Source organism: Temnothorax curvispinosus, unplaced genomic scaffold, assembly GCF_003070985.1.
Source record: "Temnothorax curvispinosus isolate PA1 unplaced genomic scaffold, ASM307098v1 QBEX01018265.1, whole genome shotgun sequence".
NCBI classification, from domain to species: Eukaryota; Metazoa; Arthropoda; class Insecta; order Hymenoptera; family Formicidae; genus Temnothorax; species Temnothorax curvispinosus.
The window spans coordinates 14,273-31,551 of record NW_020228045.1 but is presented as its reverse complement, the minus strand read 5'-3'; the positions used below and the strand labels follow the sequence as shown (position 1 = coordinate 31,551).

The window sequence follows — 17,279 nt, the reverse complement described above, 5'->3', positions numbered from 1 at the left end:
AAGCAGGTGAACATGAAATGATCTTAATATACAATCGCTTCGAATTCTTCTTGCAAAAGACAACTGTTTGCAAAAGATGAATAATAATAAATTCTTCTACAATCAGATATATTACATAATTGCATTTAATTATCGCATTATATAAATTTTAATGGTTTAAAACATTTCAAACTCATTTTTCTAAGAATTTTTCTTAAATTTTCAAGTTTTCTAGAAAACTTTATTTTTTAAGTCATTGTTGTAGCAAATGAGTGATATTGCAGTAAATTCAAGAATTAAAAACTGTTCAAGTTAGATCTTTTGTAAATCTATAAAAGTATAAATAGCGTTTTTGATTGGGCCAGGTTTGCTCGCATCGAGAGCGATTATTGACGTCACTTCGGCAAATCGGAGCAATAACATTGTTCGATTTGCTGAAGTGACGTCATTAATTGCTCTCGGAGCGAGCAAACCCGGCCCAGTCGAAAACGCTATTTCGAAATTACTTCATGCATGAAGTATAGAAACAAAACTACGTAAGGATATATTTTGTATATATATATATATATGTATATGTCCTACTCCAGATATAAAATTAATTGTTTAATGCTAAATTCATAAGTGGAATCTTTACGATGAATAATTCATTCAAACTATACATATACACACACATAGAAAATTATTTGGAGACGTAACCCAAATTAAAATAATTTTGCATTTTTTTTTATTGAGGTTTGCAATTAATCCAATTTGCCATATAATTTGGTAAAGGTGCCGCCATCTGAAGGCCGGATAACGATATATTTTCAAGTGCCTCGTACGTTCGCTGCTACCAGCCAATCGATGTCGAGTCGCGGGAGGGGGGGGTTTCGGACCCGCGGGCCGCGACTGCAGTCTATTGACATTCCAGTGTTGTGAATTGTTTTGATTTTTGGTGCGGTCGTTATTTACAAGCACGGATTACACCGCGGCGGACGACACCTTTAATTTTAGGTACTGCAATTATCCATGCCGAACAATTGACAATTCGGCGTCGAAATCAATCCCAGTCGTACGTCCTTTGGCTCTCGCTGATTCTAACCTCGTTAAGCCTTATTCGACTTAAGCTGCAGCGTATTGTGTCAAAGAAACTGGAGCAACCAGTTGGAGACACGGTGTGATAACACCAGGTCTTATACCAAACATTAAAAGAAAAAAAACCGCAGTGTAATCGCGGTTAAAAAACAACCTCGTAATTCCTCTGTTTTACATTAGAGCATTGTTATCTAGTGGGATAAAAATGCTGTCTAATCTTTTCCATATTTTTTCTCCTCGTCATGTCAAAAATCACATTCAATTAACGTGACTTGCAGTTGGAGATTCGTGCAGTTACGAGACGGTTTTTGGTCTGTTACAGTTCCAGAGAAGTTAATTTGGGGCAATGTTCGAGTGGGCGTACGGTGGCGTGAATAGCTCCATACCACGCAATGTCGGTCCAGAATGCGCGAATTACCTGACGCTGAAGCGACGGATAATAGAAACTTTTTTTATATCAGTATTTATCATATCCTGCATCATATGGGGTCTGAAGCGAATAACCTTGCCAAAGAATCTGGCCTATGTCGGCCACGATCGTGTCGGTAGGCGAGTCTTGCTGATTGTGATGTCGCTGGTCCTGGGGATGGAGATTGGTTTCAAATTCACCAGTAGGACTGTTATATACCTGTTAAACCCTTGTCATATTACAACAGCATTACAGGTAAGCTTGAACGATATCGATATAGTCTTGAAATAGTTGAATCTGCTCTCTTCTTACATTAAATACCTTTTCACTATTATATTTATATGTATTTATATTTTCTATAAAACAGTTGTATTTATTGGCTGCTGATCCTAGTCCAACAGTCACCGCTATCTTTAGGATACATTTGAATCTGTTAAATGGACCGGTATTGGCGTACCTATTTCCAGAGACAGAATCTCGGATTGTAAGTCATAATTGTAACATGTAATCGAACATCAAGCAAAATGGAATTTTTAATAATGAAATTTTTTTCAGATATTTGCAGACAAAGCAATGTATTATATTCAGCACGGCTTGATGCTAGTAATACCATATTATTTGTTGAGGATCGGAGGTAATTATTTGTGTTCGAATAGAGATAACAGCAGATAACAAATAACATTTTGTTGTTCTTCCCATTAGGTGCATATAATGTTGAGCCCTTATCTGATATGAGCTGGTCAATCCTCAGTTACGGCCTTAATGCGGGATATCACTTTTGGATTCTTCAAAGTGTTGCCTTGGTTCGTACATCTTGCTTTGTTATCTGGATATTATATAAAAGCTTAATTCTTTGAAGATGAAGATTTATCTTGCAATATTATTCATTTTTTTACAGCCTGTACAGGTGAACCTTAGTCATATGCTATGTGCAGCAGTCTTGGATCCATTTGAAGGACAAAATTATCGAATATGGGCAGTAACTCATCAAATGATATTATGTCCCACTCTGTGCAAGCTGTTTTGTTTTGGATCCAATTTTTTCTTAACTAAGTTTCCACCGACTAGGGTTAAGCCGACGCTGGAATGCGCTATTCCAAAAGAGAATTGTACATATGAACAGAATGAGAAGTTACATGAAGAGTCTAACACCTCAGGAAATGGTCATACACATTTTGATTAATTTGGAAGAGAAAATTGTTATGTCAGATGTGTCTGAACACCTCATCTTGATTGAGTGAGTATATATTCTGTTGTAACATCTGAGATTATCTGACAATGAGAATGATGCTTATAAATTGTAATATTTTTACAAAATGTACATTTGCGCTAGTAATCACATAGATATTCTGTCAGATTAGGTACGTAAGAATATCAGGTTTTTCTCTCCATTTACAGACTAACACAATTTATAATTGTATCTGTTATATCATCTTCTAAATATGGTCTACAGGGAAACTATAAATGGAAGACTATAAATGTGGATAGAAAAAAACTGGCTTCTACAGGTTCAATAATTAATTGCATTACAGTCAACATAAGCAATGTGTGATTAATATCTTTTTATTTAAAAATTTTATTCGAGGGATAGATTTTTATTTTTTTAGGATTAAACTCACAGATACATACGCAAGATACCAAATAGGTAACTTAATCTTGGTACAATCATGGTCATATTAGTTTTAACTCATTAGTCCACGATACCAAACGATAAGAATAGTCAATTTGAAATATAAATTTCTGTCCAAATGCTTATCATGCCTAGCGCTGTGCATAGATTAAGAATCTCAAAGATAGTATGAGGCTTAAGCTGACGTTCAACAACAGCAATGGCTCATTGAATAATTGCATTATTTTATTAGATAAAACGCATTTTAAACGAACTACCTTGTGCGTTTTATACTCATTTTTACTTGCGCAATAGAAATGAGGATATTCAAATAACGAAACTGCAATATTTTATCTATCATACATAATAGATAGGCAGCGAAAGTGTATGAGGCTTCACGATGATTCTTCTTAATAGCACTGTGAGATGCGTTAAGACAAGTCAATTGGTTGCGTTTAGTAGAGAGCTGTTTTACAACTGTTCTAAAATTTGTGAATTTAATTGGTGTATTCTCTTAGTTAGTCAAAATTCAAAGCATATATCAATCAGATTCACAAAATTTTACAACAATTATAAGGCAGCTTTCTCTGCTGAACGCAGCTAATTGTCTTAATGGCACAAATAATGAAATTTTACACAGAAATATAAGAAATTTTATTTTAATTCGATAACGTCAAACATTCTATTTTTGGAGAACAAAAATTTTTTTGTGAAAGAAGTGATTTTAATAATAATAATAATAATTTAGAAATTTATAGGTACTCTTAATGGTTTCTTAGTCATTTTAACCATTTAATTGTTAATTATTTCCAGGAAGCCATAAGATTTTTTAAACTTTGTATTTTCTCAACTTTATTTTTATTTCCACAAAATGTTAAGAAAATATGATAGCCGATATTTTATATCATATCTTACATTGTCAAGCCTATGTTATCAGAAAGTAATTATAATTGACAAAATGTAATACTGCCCACTTGGGAAGGCAAATTGTGAAACCTCGTAAACTTGCGTGGTTTAATACATATAACATAGTATAAGCATTTTGGCCATAACAGTCATCTCTTAGATTTGATCATTAATAATATAAAGGCCATAAAGAGCTGACGAAAAATTCGTGACATATACAATTCTCTTATTTTAATAAATTCACGACTCTGCGAAACGTAGTCGTATATATGGAAATATTTTTATATGACAGTTCCTATACTATTTAATCTTATAATGTATGAATTCTCGCATGCAGAAATGTATCATCATTAACAGCGAGAAAATTTTAGAATTTAGAATATGCTTTTTGCGGTATAGATATTGTATAGATATTGCATGTTATGTGATAAATGGATAAATACGCAGATTGTAAACTAATGCTTTCGTCCAAACAAATTAAAGTTTATGAAAATAATGCTCTCACATGGATGAAAGCTAACGTCCATTTTACGTCCTTTCGAATAAAACATTTCTCATATAGAAACGATTTTTGTATATGATAGTCAGTTCTGTAAATATTGAAGCAAATTGATAAAGTAGAATGGCCTATGTTGTTAATTGTACAGAATTAAATGAAAACAAAACTTCTGAAGTTCCAGTAATTTCAGTAAGCTGCCATTAAAAAAAGAAACTTATTTTTTGATGAAAACAGCTTGATAGTACAGAATTTATGTTACCAATATCTAGATAATAATATGAATAATAATATTAGTGACACTACATATAATTTACTTATAATAGAACAATATAGGAAATTCCAATTTGGTGATCTTCTAATTTAAATATAAGAGTTGATTATATATATATATATAGATATCTTCTCGAGAGATATTATGAAATAAAATATACCACAAATGACATACTAAATCTCAAATTAAATATAGGATAAATTAATTCTTGCACGAGAATGTTCCAATTTTTGCATTAGATATGTATAGTATTTGCAAATTAAACTAGTGACAAATAAGATTGTCTTTGGCATGGTACTATAAAAACTCCTACAGTATTTTTTATTAAAATAGCCTAATCGTGTGAAGGATTTTTTCAAAGAAAATGGAAACTAAACTGTGAAAAGATCAGTATTTAAATTAATGCAGTTGATTAGGTTATTACAAATATTTTAATAAAAAATAAAAATATCTTTATATATAGATTGTATTTGGTTTTTGGAAAATAATATAAAAATTACTACTATCTAATAGTAAATACTTTTCATTAATTAGTCTTAAATTAGACAAATTATCGAACATGTTTTATTGCTATATAATAGTATAAAATTTTTACTCAATTAGCTAATAGTATAATAAATTTACATTTTGGAGAACAAAAAATTATATTAACTGTTATTTATGCAGATATCTTTTTATTCATATTCTATTTTTGATGACATTTATTTAGCTGTTTAATAATATTTATTTTTGTTATGATTTCATGTTTTCCTTTATTTATATGTTTCTGACATGACATACAACTATAAAATTTGCCTAACTAGATTATTAACGAACAATTTGTGCGGAGAAAATTTTTCTCACTCATCGCGAGATATACCTCATTTCTATAGTTTATCTTAAATGCAATTATTATATTAAATAAGAGAATATAATAGAAATTAAGTTAAAGAAACTTGTAGAATAGTGATGTTTTGATGTTGGGCATTCATAGATTTAATTTGATTTGTTAGATAAAATGAGCCATAGATTTATTTTCACAGTGTCGCTAATGATAATTGCGTTAGTAGTTATTAGTATCATTTAGAAATAAAAAATGTGATTGCGTAGTCTTCTACATAAATAAGTTTCTAATAAATTCCACATGGCAGTTGCAATATTATTTTAAGAGTCATGCTATATTTTTTTATATCCGATGAAATAAATTTGCAGTTTCGTTGTTTGTATAGCTTGTATTGTGTAAAAAATAAACCATATATATAGATATGTATATACATAGCATTTATTTTACATACTTATTTTTAAATTGGAATATTGCGTGCACGCATTTGTTATTGTTATCATTATTTAGATTGTATTCTCATAATTAATTGAGAATGAATTTCCCGTCAGTTTCAGCCTCATTTGTATAACTGTCATTTATATTATACAAATACCTGGCTTGTGCAAAAATGCGTGGCCAGTAAATTGTTCACAATTTTGTACATGATATACTTCGCGCGCGTTGCCTTTATACATATTCTGTAAAAAAAAGATACATTACTTTTTATTCTCAACGTAGAACACACAACTTGTAAATAACGATAAAGCCGCGAACATGTGAAATGTCGATGAAACTGAATATGTGGAATGATATTCTGGCGAGCATTCGTATTGCACTTTGCGTTCCACGGTGAAAATCAATTGCATCCAAATAAAACAGAAATCTTCTTTGCGTCATACACAGAAAACTTCAGAAATTAATGGAATTTTGTTTTAATAGAGTGTTTGGCTGAATACTCATCCTGACAAAAAAATGTAATCCAATGCATTCCATAGTACATATAATGTTAAATGGTTCACTAACAATTAAATTGTAATTAGGAGACGATTGAAAAGGGAAACAATATGAAGAGTAACTCTTCATTACATCAATGTTGGCTATTTATGCACAGCTTATGTATAAAATACATAAATTATCATATTACACATATGCAGAGTATCTCATCATTGTCCTTCAAACATTTGTTTCAAATCCAGACATTCACAATTCTCAGTTATAAAGAATTAAAAATAACAGAGAACGAATTAATTTTTAGAGATGCAAAGAGAAGAAAGAAAATTAAAATAATTTTTCAGTTAATCTCAAGTAGATTTTAATTTAAGTAATATTTTGCGCTTGATAAATATTTAAATGATGCCAGAATGTTAATACAACCTTAAATTTAAATAGATATGTCAAAAAATAAACAATGACAATTTTATAACAGTACTGATACTGATAGAATAATCTATATACATGAAGTAGATAGATGAATTATGTAAACAATTCTGCTTTTTATTCGTTGATTTAGATTACATATTGAATAATAATTTGTATCACGCGCATAAATACCCAACATTGGCTGCGTTCTAGTGGACTGCATACAAATTCGCACAGTAAGAATATTAGTATTGTTGTAACTATATTTCTTTGTCACTGTACAATATTACTCTCACCAAATATAACTGCGCTTATATATTTACAATATAAGATTAACAACGCGTTCACTCTGAAAATTTGTAAACCCTGTATTCGAAATTTCCAATTTTTCCGCAATTTTTTCCACTCGAACAGAATTGATGCGCGAAAGGCGAGGAAGTTTTCAACATTTAGCATCGATACATGATATTTATAAAAGCAAACTCTTTTGGTTTGGTGTATCGCCATGGTAATCTCTCAAATCCACGAGTTAACATTCAGGTATTCACATAGATACACGTGTAACATTGTTACACCATCACTAGCATCCGAGTTGTGAAAACATTGTAAGGTTTTGGGTAAAATGAATAAAGAGAATTCGTCTGAGCCATGATTTTTATTTATACAACAAAATTTATATATAATCCATAATGATCGATTAAATCAGCATTTTGTTGCATTTTTAATGCAACAAAATGCTTATGAGATATAAAAGTAAAGGCTGGTGAATTTGACAAACAGAACCAACAGGTACATACGAAATAAAGTTTATTTCCCAAATATTTATAATCACTATGTACACGATTCTGTACAAAAGTTTAGAAAAACTAATTCACGAACACTACGTACAGCAAACGCAATCATTATAATAAATATATGTACATTATAAATAATTGTCTTACTGATCACATCTAGTTCACTCTAATCATCAGTATTCAATCTTACATTAAAAACAGCATTTTTTATAAATACGGATTGTAATATACAATCTTTCATATTTATATATATTTAAATTTATATATGTATATAAATTTATATATATATACACATATATATGTTATCAACATAAAAATTCACTAGACGACGAATGAAAAGGACAACTTTTAAGATTTTATGCAGTAGGTATTTTTTTGTGCTATTCATTCATCCACAATAGTGGCATAAAAATTTATACAGCATATACCTACCCAAGGTATTAAAATGATATTAGATTTTAGTAGCAACGAAGAATCTAATCGATGACTTAGAATCTAAACCATGTCGCTTTGATATAAGGGCATTAAATGTTAAAAAATGCGAAGAAAAATACATTGCATCAAGCAATGCTTTATGATTATTGAATTTTTTTTGCCTCTTTTCTTTCGTTTTTGTCTTTCCGAAGAAATTATTATGCATCATAAGCATGTGAATCCCTATTATTTTCGAAACAAAATATTAATTTAGTTTTTATTTAGGACGAATAATTTTTCATGCCTATTAAATGAGGCCTTACAAAAGCCGTTCACAATTTGATTTTATCATGCTACATAATTATGTTCATGATTTAATATTATACAAAAAATAATGTAACTATACTCAATGAACACTTGAAGTGGGACACCCTGTATACTATTACGCGAAGAATCATATTTGAAAGTCATTTTATTATAATTTACTTTCGTTATAATATAAATAAAATTTAATTTTTCCTACAAATTCTTAGCTCTTTATATATGAAGATAATCTCACTAATGCCCATTTCTGCCAATGTAGATTAACTTTAATCTCGGTTTAACTTACTTTCTATCTTTTTCTAACGCTTAGAACTAGGAAAAGATGACAGGTAAGTTAAACCAAAATTAAAATTAACCTGCGTTGATAGAAATAGACATAAATCACAAGAAACAAGCAAATCATGCATGGAGTTTCACAAAAAAATAAGAAAGATTCTCTTATTGTTTTCCTTTGGCTGGTGATGTATCATTTACGACATAAGTTTTATATATATATATATATACATATTAAAAAGAATATGAGCATTTAGGAAGAATATAACCAGTTCGTTAATTCTAGCGATAAAAAGTAATATATTATAACGAGTGTCCTGAGATTACACAGCACAAAGAAACGAAGCGAAAAGTATTTAAATATTATCTATAACAATTATTTCAAGATATTACAACGGAATTCTTTTTGAAAGAAATTCTTCCTGAAACCTAGAGTATTATTATAAATTAGTATAAAATATTGCGATTTCGTCTTTGCACATAATTAAATAATAGAAGTAAAAATAGTACTATATGGAAGCATTAAGTACAAATTTATATATATATATAAGTGTAGATTTTAATAATTTCCAATTTTATTTGAATATAGCATAATTTCATATGATAGCATCATTTAGCAAAAAATACTTCAATAAAAATCATTAAAATATTTTCATATATATAATTATATCATATTACGTAATTATTTGAGAACTAATATCACTTAAAGCTTCCATGTATAATACGTATAATTACATCCATCAATTGATTTAATTGTTCAAACTAAATGTATGCATGATAAATTTCGCAGTTTAAGTAAAATAAAACGTCTATTATTTACAATATCGACCAAGTAATCTACAGGCACACATTCTCTGTAAATATTGTACAGTTTGTCGTCGTGTGCTTTCTCTACTTAAACGTAGACAATGTCGGTATAGTGCAGAGAACTTGGCATTAAGAATACATTGTACAGCCTCAAATGAGCTTTTTGAGGATATGTTTCTTTTTTAAATGTAATGTGTTAGCCATCCAATGGTGGTCCTAAGTATACCATGGACACTTCTGTATTCCCATAAACCGCAGATACCGATGGATATAATCTCTTATCTGGTAACCCTGTTTATCAAAGTGACTCGTAAAGGCTTATATTTCTGTTTTAAAATTTCAAGGAATGATATAGAAAGGAGAAGAAGAAAACGATGTAACTGTCTCAAACTTTGGACGCTAATAATGATAGCAGATAATAATAAAAGTATATCAAAAACATGGAGAAATAGATAAAATGTCATACCTCTAAAAGCTACACCCAGAAATTCGTAATTCTTCTCGAAAGACAACGTATTATCATCACAATCCAAAATTACTCTAATCCTTTCCCCAACCTGTAAATGAAAATTATCAGATATTAGGAATATTTCTGAATGTAAAAATATAACGAGTGACTTGGTTATTGATATGGATACGATTTGTGACAAATATCAATACCTGATATTTCGGAGCGTTGTTGAGCAAAGGATAATTCCCTTGTGGATCTCCATTATGTAGCAAATGGTTGTCGACAAGGTTCCAACCCCAGGAATGTTCATCCGAGCCGAGCAACGCTACGTATCCGTGACACAACAGCGGTGCTTCCTTAGTGGCTATTCCTATTACCGCTACCGTTCCCAATGGTCCTTCCCAGATAACTTCCCAGGCGTGACGCCCGTGTCGAAAGCCTATCTTGCCCCTACACGCGTCCGTACTTTGCGCCACAGGATTTCTGCAACAATACGGTAACTGATGCGAGACATTTTGGATATTGCACTCGTCAGATTACTTCACGCTTCTACTAAACAATTTTTACTAGCAGATCAACTACAAGGGTGCTCAGCTGTAGAAGCAGCTCCTTCAAGCTCCTTCTAAAAAACATATTCCCAACACTACGTCGTCTTACAAAAAGTCTCTTCTCTCGAAGTCACGTCTGCTAGGTAAATCGACTGATTTACTTGCAACGGAAAGCAATATTAGATTGCAGCCGGTATAAGGGGTGCTGTCAAAATGTGGCTACGTTAAAAGTACAAACGGAGGCTTCGCCTCCGACGACCGAGACGCACGGGAGGACAACGTCGCACGGGACACCAACCTGTGCAGGGTGAATCCGTTGGGTTTAATATAAATGTTCCGCGAGCAATCGTTGGGATTCCACGCGTGGTAAAACGCGCGCAGCTTCGACTTGTATGTGGGCACCGAGGACAACAAGTCGGAGCTGAGGGCCTCCTGGGCCAGCTTTCTTATGCAGTGCATCCGCCACACGTCGTTGTTCTCGTCGTTGAGAAAGCAGTACCACCGTTTGCAAACCAGCGAGCAGTTTCTCAGCGTGTGCAGGTCGAGATACGAGAATATCACCTCTAAAACGTGATCAGACGCCCGCAGTGCTATATCGTCCATTTTGCCGGGTCTGTCTTAGGTGGAACGAGCGTAAACATACGCGGCACAGAATACACCGACCACCGTACGTATACGTCACAAACTACGCGCATGTTAGACGGGCGTGGGGCGCCGACGGCGACGGCGACGACGTCGCCGGCGCGGCACGATTCTAGAGAATGTATATTCGAGGCCGATATTTCGTACGCCCACGCGGCCCACGCACTTTTAGGACGATTTCGAGCGAGTCCCGATTAACTTAAAATTGGAGCAATTAAAACCAAAAAGAATGCTTCGCTTATCAGATATTATAGTCCTTATGTTTAGAGTTAAAGTTTCCAACCTTTTGCGTTAAGAAATTTTTTGTAATGAGGCTGAATAAGTTTTATTTTGGAAAAAAAAGTAAAAAAAAAAAGTAAAAACAAATAAATATCTTTATTTTAATTTTAAAATTCTTTTGTATTTTACTCTATGTCCATTTCTACCAATGCGGATTAACTTTAATCTCGGTTTCATTTATTTTACTTCTTATTTTTTTCTAATTCTTAAAACTAGGAAAGGATAAAAAGCAAGTTAAGCCGAGATTAAAGTTAATCGGTATTGGTAGAAATGGATATAATAAAGGTTATAAAAGAGAAAGGAAATATATATATGTATAATTAAGTATATGGACATATTTCATAATTATATACCTATGTATTTATATATATTTTTTTTTTATATGAAAATTGTTTTACTGCAGAAAGCATAATATACCTATTATGCTTTGTGATAACATGAGAATTAAATTTGCTCTGAACAGATCTTTTTAGCAACAACATCGATCAATTTCTGATTAGAAAAAATTTAGACGCGCCTTATTAATAGACTTAATTATTCTTGTTTCCAGAATTGAATAAGCATATTATTGCATGAGCATTCTTTGTGTCGCTAAAGCAGTCTAACTATTTTAGCTCTAGCTGCACATAATTACTATATTTTAATGTCTTAATTAATACATAGATATATATTAATTAATATATTATAATTAGTATAATATTAATATATATTATTTTTTTATTTTATGTATATCTTTCCTCTTCATGAATAAAGAGATTAGATTTATATATATAGATCCCGAAGACAATTTATTAGCGTCTACACGAAATACAAGATTTATAAAAAGTATACATCTATATACATATAAATATATATTCAATATCATCGCAATATTCATGTTACACAACAAAAGTTCCACGCAATCGCCTTCTTCGCGCATGCGTGCTTCCGTCGGCCGCGATTAAATCACGATTTAGTTAGCACTTTTTTCGGCGGACCGTTGTAACGTTTTGTCAATTGAATAATTCTCTCTGCTTCACGAATACCACTGAGTCTCGCACCGTGCACCGTACTGTAATGCCCCGGTACAGTAGCCTCGCCCGCGAATAAGAGTATGGGAGGTACCGCTTCGCAAGAATCTAAAGAACGTACGTGATGTATGTTGAGGAAATGCCGAAGCTGCCATAAACGAAATTGTTAATGTCCGACTTTAAAATTAAACAAGGTCCATATAAGCCCTTTCAATATAGAAGCTTTCAGAAATATCCGGAATATTCAGGACAAAGTTTCTTCTAAGCTTTTTTTTAAATTTTAATTGTTAATAACGTCTTTATCGATTTTTTAAAATTAAATTCCGTACTAAACATGCTGTCTTAATACATAACATTTTTGAATATTATGAATAACCAGAAAGCGAGGTTCAAGCTGTTCAAGCTGTAATCATTATAATAATATCCGATATTTATCGATTTTAATATTAAATTAAGGGCTATATATAAACTTTTAATATAGGATATCTTTTAATATTAGAAATCCAGAGCGAAGGTCTCTTTCAGCTATCTAGGTAGGTGATTCGCAAACGAAAGTTGGAGATTACCCGGTAACGGACTAGCCAGATCACACTGATGACCAACGGTGCTGTCCATCGCCATGTAACTGTAGGCTCCGGCGAAACATTGATCCATGCACCATTTGCTCCTGAGAATGTTGGCCGGATAAGGTAATGTCGGATCGCCGGTGAATCGACGAAGGACCGTCGTCATCGACTCCACCACCTCCTCGTCGGAACACAGTTCCATGTTCGTCGCTTCGCGTCCGCACACCCAGGCGCACAACACGTGTTGAGAATTGGGCAATTCCTCTACGTTTGCCACACCTAAACGCGAGCACTTTCATCGATTTTTTTTACATCGTAATATTAATATTAGGATTAACAACCTTTCACCCAATCGCATCTGTCCGCCAGTTCTTCGGCGGACCAAGCCAGCTTGATGGCACCCTCTCGCCAGACCCAGAACGGCCTCGCGTATTCCAGGAAGATTTTGTTGACGTGCCCGTATCCGAGCTTGCTGATCGCTTCGACTTTCTCGGCGGGTAATCCTGGTAGGAACAATTTCGCGTGTTGATTTTTTAGGACGCCAAGTGAAAGAGTCACGATCACGTAATCGGCAGGAAACTCCTCGCCGTCGATGCACTTGACGACAGCTCGTGGATACGCGTCGCTTACTGTGCCCCACCGAATGCAATTAACTGGTTTGCAGTACCTTGAAAGCATTGAGTGATTCCATATTTATAAACAGCCTTTAACAGAAGTTATTTGCAGTTAAAGTTTAAACTAATCGATTAATTAACTAGAGAAAATCTTATTTCCTACGATGTTAAATATTATCGCAGTCTTGCGTTTAGAAATTGATCATCAAAATCACTTTTTTTGCAAAGCTACATTGTTTAAAAGCTTTTATATTTGCTTTTTTTCGTGTAGCTGTCAAATATAGATATAGCCATTTTAAATTTTTGCGTAATTCTTTTTTAATATCGTAGTTCAATTTTACTTCTTTGTGAAATAGATATTAGATTGGTGAAATAATGATCGAGTTAAACGAGCTTTTGTACAAACCTGACGCAACAACTAGGCAGATCTCGAAGCAAGGGAGCCAACACCCCCACGTATCCCAAGGGTACCCTGATATTTCCACCGGGGATCTCGATATAACTGCCAAATTGGTCGGCCGAGACGAGCGAGAGGTCATCACCGCATCGACATCTCATACAATTCGTCATGCCGTACATCACCCTCGCGGCATCATATCTGCGAATCGTACGTCAGCCACATTGTCAACTTTCGGTTATGGCAGAGAAGCATATATAACTTAGCCGTAATTAGTTGCGCAGCGATGTAACGGTTATACTTTTTGCGAACCAAATCAAATTCATTTTTTTTATCAGTAATGCGAACAGCTTTTTAGAATAATTGCTTACTATATGATTAACTTTATTTACATATTTATAATAATGTTAAAATACAATTTTAAGCTTAAGATATATGCATATATATGTCAATCACAGACATATATTACTAATTTGAATAATATGATCACGAAAACATAAATAATCAATGCTGAAACACGATGAGAAATAAGATAACTTAAAAAGTAACATTCGCGGTTAAAATATAATCCCGTTCTGTAGCACATGGTTTATCGTATTTGTGGTTTTTATTTGACTTTTTAAAAAATTTCTATTTATAATTTATAAACTAATAAAATATAACAATTGTATTTTCTTGTTTGAGTATTCGAACCAAGTTGTACCCACATAATGTTTTCTGAACATTTTTATCGGAAAAAAAACTCCGATCGTATACTTCTAATAAATTAATGAGAGACTCTCCACTCGTCTAATTATAAGATCGTAAGCCAACTCTTTACATCGCTGGCGATATGGCTTTGCGGTTGACCTGGGTCAACTGTACCGTTGCTCCTCGGGGAAGTTATGGAGCTCCTGCTGAATTCTGACGCCCATAAAATTCAGCAACGTACCGTGGGTACGGCCGCAGCCAAGGGCAAAGAGAGTCGCCGCCTGCTGCTCGATTTGCCGGAACGTGTGATACGCCGCGATGCTAACCGGAAGATCGATGGCCCTACCGTCGCTGGTACAGAAGAGCCCGCGACTTGGTTCCGGTCTTAAAAGCGGTGTCTTCAATAGGCCTTCCTGTGCCGCCAACGTGAACACCGGGTTAGCCACGCAACCACCCTCGATCCACGTGGCGCCCATTTCCGCCACCACATCGCCCAGCCAGCAAGAGTGGATCCGTCCACCGGGTCTGGAATTAGAAATGCATTAATAAACTTTTATTAAAATTTATATGTGTTGAAATAACATTGAAGCAACGCGGTTAAATTTAACTGTAACATATGTTATTTCGAGATATTTTTATTAGGATAATATAATATTTTATTACTAGTTTAATGTTAAGGTTTATTAATTTTTATAATTCAAATGCTGATTTTGAATTTGTTCAATTAAGATACCTATCTGTTGCTTCTAAAACTGTAAAATTACGGAGGCCGCACTGAGCCAATCGATGCGCTGCCGATAGTCCGGCCATGCCGGCCCCTACGATCACGACAGTCGGTTCTGGTTTGCATGGATCTATCATACAGGGATCCAGTTGGCACGTTTCGAATTTTGTCGGTCTTGTGCATTCCGCTATATCTTTTTTACTTCCTCCACCTTTGTCCGATGAGAATAATCTGCGCGCGAGACTTTCTCATTATTCAATTAATTGCCAGTTTTTTTATTGCAAGTGAAATTTCATTAGCAAATACATCATTAATAACACGAAAAAGTACGATTTTTAAGAAAAAACTATGTAACCTCATTTGACGTTTGAATAATACCATTTCCGCGTACCTTGTGAGAAATCGTTGCAATTTCCAGGATGATATTCTAGACCTCGAGAGCATTTCATTGGTTGTACGGTATTAAAATCAATGGATTTGTGAAAAAATTGATTATTAATTGTTCAGAAATTTAGACGTGTATAATTTAAACGCGAGTTGCTATGAGAAAAACAATATGTCATTAAAAAACAAAGAACTTCGATTATTCTCATCCTCTACTGTCGACTCGTTATCGCTAGGCTTGCACGTATGTAATACAATACATACATTTCGATATCGACGCGATAGTAAAAAGGCTATATATATTAACCATGCCCATTATTATGCCTCTTTTTTGGGAGCAAGGATGTTGTAATATGAAGTTAGATAGTGACCAGAAAATATAGATTTGCAAAACCAATAAAATTCTAGAAAGTTATTGTTTTTACTTTTTAATAACTGTTATTGTTAAATTGAGCTCACGAAATACTGCAAAAATTGCATCCATAATTCTTAATATAAAGACCAAGAAAATAGTCGATCTAAAATTATTTTACATATAGAGTTAAAAGTTCTTTAACCGCAAAAGATGGCTTTGTATCTCCGTCGGACAGGTTGTTAGAACAAAAACATTCCATTAATTGATTAGTTTTATTAACATTTCTGTCGAAATGATAGATTTTTAGAAAGACAATTCTTCATGGTATTCTATTTTATTAAACGGGAATTGATGATAAATATAAATTTTTTTGCGGAATTTGCATAAATCTCATACGTTTTGTGTTCTTATATGTATATAAAAATAAATAAATTTTATAACGCGATTTAAATTTTATGATATCTATCAAAATATAATTTTCCAATCTACAGATTACACGTTTATATGAATTGCAGGATCGATGAGTAACATGAGCAACAAAGAACTATGGCATATCAACCGCTTATTAGTAATTAAAATGTGACGCATCAAATAATATATTTGACACTTATTTTACTACGTTAAATATTTCGTGTACATTATTACTTATTTTTTTGGAGCCATCATGATATCACATGTCGGCTTTTCGCCGACTATAATCCTCCTATGAATAAGAATTTGACGCGGTAGTAACCATTATCCAAAGGGTTGAAAATTTAACGCTGGAGCAAATTGTATCTGTTGGATTAAGTGAACGGGCACGAGAAATAGTTTTTAAATTTTTCTTTCGCTTTCTGTCTATTCAAATAAAACAGATATTTATTTGAGTATTAAAAATAGAAAAAACTAAGAAAGGCGAGCTAGAAAATATAAATATAATTAAAGTAAATCAGTCCCACAGTGTATAACAGTTTAATTTACTAAATTTATACCAAATTCAAATATGTTTACGTGCAAGGATTTACAGTGACTTTGACTTTGACGTTCTAATAAACAAGTGCCCAAACAAAAGAAAATGGGTAAAAGTGAAGAGCATACTGTACCTTTGTGCGGCCAGTAT

The 17,279-nt window shown here is 33.0% G+C and overlaps 3 protein-coding genes across 5 annotated transcripts; 1 reads left to right on the top strand and 2 right to left on the bottom strand.

Annotated features, from left to right (window-relative positions):
- The first annotated feature begins 845 nt into the window (after positions 1-845).
- On the top strand, positions 846-5,374 carry LOC112468282 (transmembrane protein 164). 3 transcript variants are annotated; one of them, XR_003042374.1, is made up of 7 exons: positions 846-972; positions 1,376-1,717; positions 1,830-1,946; positions 2,018-2,096; positions 2,165-2,265; positions 2,361-2,699; positions 2,916-5,374. XR_003042374.1 is itself a non-coding variant. In XM_025037401.1 (6 exons), the coding sequence occupies exons 2-6, from the start codon at positions 1,400-1,402 to the stop codon at positions 2,643-2,645; spliced, it is 900 nt and encodes a 299-aa protein (XP_024893169.1). In that variant the 5' UTR covers positions 846-972; positions 1,376-1,399; the 3' UTR covers positions 2,646-5,374. The 3 variants fall into 3 exon arrangements, 1 of the variants encoding a protein (XP_024893169.1); XR_003042373.1 differs by having other exon boundaries at positions 2,861-5,374; XM_025037401.1 differs by having other exon boundaries at positions 2,361-5,374.
- A 3,779-nt stretch (positions 5,375-9,153) lies between these two features.
- LOC112468281 (F-box/SPRY domain-containing protein 1) lies at positions 9,154-11,191 on the bottom strand. Its single transcript, XM_025037400.1, has 4 exons — positions 10,818-11,191; positions 10,181-10,454; positions 9,987-10,077; positions 9,154-9,811 (listed from the first exon to the last, which is right to left on the bottom strand). Exons 1-4 carry the CDS (start codon positions 11,120-11,122, stop codon positions 9,717-9,719), a joined length of 765 nt encoding a protein of 254 aa, XP_024893168.1. The 5' UTR covers positions 11,123-11,191; the 3' UTR covers positions 9,154-9,716.
- A 1,194-nt stretch (positions 11,192-12,385) lies between these two features.
- LOC112468280 (spermine oxidase-like) lies at positions 12,386-15,644 on the bottom strand. The gene is made up of 6 exons (XM_025037399.1): positions 15,451-15,644; positions 14,892-15,242; positions 14,037-14,228; positions 13,358-13,683; positions 13,017-13,295; positions 12,386-12,558 (listed from the first exon to the last, which is right to left on the bottom strand). The coding sequence occupies exons 1-6, from the start codon at positions 15,576-15,578 to the stop codon at positions 12,386-12,388; spliced, it is 1,449 nt and encodes a 482-aa protein (XP_024893167.1). The 5' UTR covers positions 15,579-15,644.
- Positions 15,645-17,279: the final 1,635 nt, after the last annotated feature.